The 6,000-nt window shown below is 39.3% G+C and overlaps 1 protein-coding gene across 3 annotated transcripts in view; it reads right to left on the bottom strand.

Annotated features, from left to right (window-relative positions):
• Positions 1–2,332: 2,332 nt before the first annotated feature.
• The window catches only part of arhgef39 (Rho guanine nucleotide exchange factor (GEF) 39), a 136,315-nt gene continuing 132,647 nt past the window's right edge, over positions 2,333–6,000 (bottom strand). For all 3 annotated transcript variants that reach the window (XM_084346459.1, XM_084346461.1, XM_084346460.1), the window contains one exon: positions 2,333–3,240. In XM_084346459.1, the coding sequence (XP_084202585.1) occupies positions 3,201–3,240 (40 nt within the window). In that variant the 3' untranslated portion in view covers positions 2,333–3,200. The remainder of the gene's footprint in view (positions 3,241–6,000) is intronic.

Below are 6,000 nucleotides of genomic sequence, written 5' to 3'. Positions count from 1 at the left end.
AAAATACATTTGAAATAGCTGTTGACATCTCAATAAGCTTGGGTTGTGATCAGTGAAAGACTAGAGCACCAGTGTCACCATTGGGAGCATTGTATCGTCATTGTATTTTTCCAGTTCCAGCAGCACACAGTTGCCCTATATGCCACTTCTCTGATACTTAACATCAACCTGTTTATATTTTTGGCTGCGTATACACTTTGGATTTGCACCATTGTGATATTTAGTTTAAAATTTTATGAACAATGTTCTACCTAGTCTCCTCTCATCTTAATTGTTGGCAGTATTACACTGGTTCAGAAGATGTCACAGGGAGGGTAGAGTTGTCTTTGCCTCCATCCTGTGTTAATAAAGAAGTACTGCAGTGTGAAAACAAGTGAATGATTTCTGGGAGCTCTGCTGTAAATTGGTCAGATTATACAGTTGATGAGAAACTGAACAGTGATGAGTTTTACAGAATGACTCACAGAAAGTGACCCCCCATCATTTGCCTTTTACTCTTGCTGCCCTGCGGTCCACATATAGAAGTGTTAAAGATTAAACTGTCTTTATCAGCGTTACCCAGAACATGCTTATACAAACTTTGCTGCAAAGAGAAGGGAGGGTATTTGGTCCTAAAAACACTGAATACAGAGAATACATAAAACAGAATATATTTTGCCAAAGAAAGAACTCTCCCCAATTTCTCATTCTACACACCTGTCAAAAAAACCTACAGGGGCTCCATGTAACAGTTAGTAGCAATTTACACGTATTAATCACTTTTTATTGGCCATATGTGAGCAGATTGTAATATACATAAAAAATGTGACCTTCCCCCTCTCTATCGGTTGCCTATACAAGCCAGGGGACGGTTTGTTTAAGTTGTTTAATGCTGCAGGACTGTGGATTTCTTTGTGAAGGTATCGGGTCGGATTTTCTGCACCAGTCCTAAGAATGTGACTTGAAGCACGTTCGAGTGCCTCGTCTCAGGTCCTATGTCAGCTCTGCTAACAGAGAGCAACAGTAGCTAACATTTAGTTTAAGTTTAGTTTAGTTTAATGGAGTCTGCTAACAAACTAACATGCAGCTTCCAACACAACACACACGTTCGACAGAGTCCCTTTAATGTTGGGCAACATCTTTGCTTCATAAAAAAAGAAAATTTGCAAATAATATTACAAAAAAGAAAATAAAGTTTTGTGTCTTTACTTATAGATACAAAACCAAAATAAAACATGTTGCTAAACTGCTGTTTTGGGTCTCCATCAAGTGACTGTTATGTACAGTATATACAAGTGCTGAAAAATAGACAAGGACTTTTTTTTAGAGTTTTATTGTGAAGTTTCCATTAATCTCATCATCCCATGATTTGTAAAGCTGTGGACTATTACATATTAAAAATAACATATGTACAGTACACACTTAAGCCTAAAAATGCAGGATAGTAAGAATAGTAAAATAAGCTTTTGCTTGAACTGCTCTGGGCATAATGAAGGATAAAGGACATGATGAAATAAAAACACATAAGACAGAATATAAAACTTTAATATCTGTTTACCAGGTTTTCTTGCCTGGACGCAGATACTACACAAAAATCTATGTAAATGTAGAGTGTCAATCATAAAACACAGTGCAGCTGATTAAATGCACTTATTCAGTTAATAATAACAATAATTCCCCTCAGTGTTTGTAACAAGTTAAAGCTATGAATAACAATTGTAACAATCAATCAAATCAGACATTTCAAAATAAAAAAAATAAAGAGTGAACAGTTTGTCATGTTTGTTTGAGGCAGTAAAGCTGTGTGAAGTACTGTAGACATGAGATGCACTGATCCACTTTTCTCAGTTCTGATCTAATTTAGATAACCGAATTTGGATATCTACCAATACCAGAGTTCTTTTGTTCCAAATATCATTATTATTATTGTTGTTGATGTTGGCATTATTGATATGTTTACATATGTATATATGAAATAGATACAAATTTTGACGAACCAATAAATTGTGAAATAACTAATATTATTGTGTGTCTAACCTAAAAGTTTTGTTTTATTTGAATCATCAGTTAATTATAGCCACTTTTTTTGTTGTATGAAAATGATCCTTTTCAAATATATTCTAGCATTTTTCTTACTGACCCATTTCAGAAATTTAATGTCAGGGAATTTAACTGTAATTGAATAAAAAAAGACAGTTGTAAAAGGCCATTTGGAAATAAGTTCTGTAAACAGATTTTTATGATATATAACTAAAATAAAATAAAAATAAGATTATTTATTAAAAGGTTTATGTATTTCATATTTTACTTTTTTCACATGATAATTCATTTCATAATATTTAATATTATATAGTTTCATAATGTTTGTTTATTTAATATTGGCCATTTTGTAGTTTCATCATCACTAACACGTTGCAAGAAATGCCATTTCCAAAACTGAACCTTGTAAGACAGTAAATTTCCATATGGCATAAATATAACATGACGGCTTGTTTTCTTGTTAAGAAAGAGAAGAAAAGCAAAGGCAGGTGAAGAGCAGGATAACTCCTTTTTAAAAGAGCTGACTGGGCAGAATCAGATGTGCGTATGCTCTTATTACGTGATTGAATGCTTGGAAAATGAAAGTGTCACACTGCTCCCGCTCTGACATTTACTTTTTTATAATGGGACCTAGTCCAAGCCCTATCCAAAATATTATTTTTTTCCTTTCTAAACTCTTATAAATTTATAGAAAAACTTCAATTTCTAAAAACGTATAAATGCAGTATAAAATGCTGACTAACTGGTGGAGTGGTGCAAACAGATACAGACCAGGTAGAGGATTTCCACATGTAATCTTGTAAGCAAGAGTTACTTGAATTGCAATGGAAGTGGATCATTGGAAGTAGATGCATTTTTGCTGGAGAGCAGCAGCAGCAGCAAAATACTGTTCATAGCTGAACACACAACAATATATATTTGGTCTTTTAAGCAGCTGATCAAGATAGTTTGCATTGCACAGGATGAGCAGAAGCAGAAGCTGCTGTTAGTAATAATTCAAACCTCTATTCATGTTGACATGTTAAAAAGCACAATGAAAAGAATTTGCTAACAGCACATGTGTACAGTCACATGTGTGTCATGTTTGGCAAAACCGGAACATAAAACTCAGTCTGAAGTGACAATCTCAGAAAGAGCATGCAAGATTCACCATCATCCAGAGTCAAGTTTGAAGAAGTCCATTAGAGGATGACACAGCTGGAGGTGGAGGCTTCTGCACATCTGTACACACAAAAAATATTTAAAACCATATTGAATTAGAAACATGCCTTAGTACTGTTAGACAGCCATCACTCTGAAATATGTCCAAGTTATGACTATCTGCTGCTGCTAGACAGACTTAAAAGTCTTAGAAGATCCCCTTAAAGCAGGTTGTAAGACAGCTTTCGATAATAACTAGTGTTCGATATGGTTTCCAAACAAAAAGTTTAAGTACTGAATTTAATACTCTTGAAATGTCACCCACTACTGTTCCTTCAATGAAAGAACTACTATCGATAAATATGTAAATATTGTTCATCTCAAAAGTTTAACTGCTGGAAACAATAGGACTCAGTGTGTCTACTGAAGGCTCAGTTTCTGGAGATGGGATGAACCATCTCCAGAGTAGGGCCAAAGTGCGCCCCACTCTGGAGATGGTTTGAATGGTTTTGATCATCATAGCTAATCGCTTTTTAACAAATAATGTTAGCCTGTCAGCTAGCCTAGCTAGCTTCCTGAAAAGCTCTGCATATACACATAAGAGAAGAATCAGTCACCCTTCTTTCTGACTTGTGATTGAAATCCCTTATCTAGCAATGAAGCTCACTTACACAAGATGGTTTATGTCAGTCACTTTCATTTGTGGCAGTGTAAAATAGAGCAATAGTGACCTAATGTGTGTGGCTAGCTACCATTGCCAACAGTTATTTATCCATCTTAAGGATCAAAAATGTTAAAAACGGGGGGGGCGTGTCAACATGGCCACTGTGTAGACACGTCTTTGCCAGCTCCTGTATATTTAATCATTAATAGTACACCAAACGTCATTTTACTCCACTACTTCGGTTGTTTTTTATTTTATGACGATTTATGAAACATTCAGATATGGCTGGGAAAGCTAGCTCTCGCCTAGAACGCTCAAATCGAGCTCAACCTCGGCAGTTAGCGAGAAGGCTAACCACCCGCCATCACCCAAGCATGGCGACGAGGAGGAGGAGGGGGACCCGTCCCTGTCGGCGGTTATCAAACTTATTGAAAGTTTCCGCGGTGAAACCCGCTCTTCGATGAGCACTCTGCAGTCTGTTATAGAGTCATTCGGGGTACGTATGACCGCGGTGGAAACCTCGCTACAGGATTGTGATGACAGGATTACTACACTGGAGGCGAAGTGTGAGACTTTGGAGAAGTGCAACAAGCTGCTAATGGCGAAAACCGAGGACCTCGAGTCAAGGAGCCGCCGCCAGAATTTACGCGTGGTCGGTATCCCGGAGGACATGGAGGGGCCTAGAGTCACGGCATTCATGACCGACTTCTTCGCTGAGACGCTGGGCATGAATATTCCCGAGGGACCGGAGATGCTGGACCGGGCGCACCGCCTCGCTTCGCGGCCCGGCGCGGGCTCCAACACTCCTCCCAGACCGATGATCGTGAAGGTGCACCACTTCAGAGTAAAGCAGCAAATCCTCCAGCTGGCCAGGGAGAAAGGCCCGCTCTCATTTCGTGGAAAATCGGTGCATATCTTCCCGGACTTTACTACTGAAGTCGCTAAACGGAGGGCATCTTTTAACAATGTCAAGCAGAAGCTCCGGGCTGCCCACATCCGATATGGCCTGCTGTTCCCGGCTCGGCTGCAGGTGACCTTCGGCGGCGGGAGATACAGCTTCGCTGCTCCGGACGAGGCAGAGAGATTTTACGCGGAGACCATCGCCCCGATGCTCCCGGCGGGTCGAGCTGACGGCACCGCCGACAACGGCTGACTCTTCACGGGCTCACGGTTTGTTTTTCCCCCATGACAGACCCACAGACTATCCAATATGGACGGCTTAAATCTGTTTCACAACTGTTTAAAACTGTGTTTTCCCATTTAAAGCCGCCAATTCAATTTAATATATTATATTATTTGATTAAGTGTGATGAGTACTGAAAGTATTTCATTTTGAATCTGTATACAGATAATGTTCATGACAAGTTTTCTTTTCTTTTTCTCTAGACTTTGGTGCTATATATTGTTAGGTTTGGAGCACTGGTTTAGTGCAGTTAGGATGCACGGTGTGAGGTGTAGTAGACGCTTCGTTTGGGGTGTAGAGGGTGGGTGGGCTGGGGTTTTGTTTTTCTCCACACTGTTTTTACTGTTTTTATGTCTTATTTTTTGTTTGGTCAGAAGGTTTTCTCCACAGAGTCTTGACATAATATCGGGGGTTTCAGCAAGATTTATTGTATCTGCCGATTGGGATTATGGTTGACAACAGGACAATTAGACTTTGCTCCTGGAATGTCCATGGGATTCACGGTCCTATTAAACGCAAGAAAATACTTAACTATTTAAAGAGAGAAAATGTTCAAATAGCTCTGATCCAAGAGACTCATTTGGATGACAGCGAACATTCAAAACTAAAGAGAGAATGGGTGGGCCAGATTTATTCCTCTTCTTTTACCACTAGGAGCAGGGGTGTGGCCATCCTGGTCCATAAGTCCTTGCCCCTGACAGGGGTGGAGGTTAGAGCTGATAGTGCGGGCAGGTATGTGATGATTAAAGGGACATTATATGGGGATACAGTCTCCTATTTAAATGTATACGCCCCCCCTGTCCGTTCTTCAGACTTTTTTACTGGAGTGTTTTCCTTGTTCTCGGATTGGATTGTTGAATCCTCTGTCATTGATGGCGACTTTAATTGTTACCTAAATCCACGGCTGGATAGAGCTAGTAAAAAAGTTCAATCTAATTTAGGGCAGGGCCAGTCTTTACTTGGCTGCTGCAACGACATCCATTTTATAGATATG

The sequence above is a fragment of the Pagrus pagrus genome (assembly GCF_965226575.1).
Source record: "Pagrus pagrus genome assembly, chromosome: 23".
Classification (NCBI taxonomy): domain Eukaryota; kingdom Metazoa; phylum Chordata; class Actinopteri; order Spariformes; family Sparidae; genus Pagrus; species Pagrus pagrus.
Note: the sequence above shows the minus strand (reverse complement) of the source record. Positions and strands in the feature narration are given on the sequence as shown.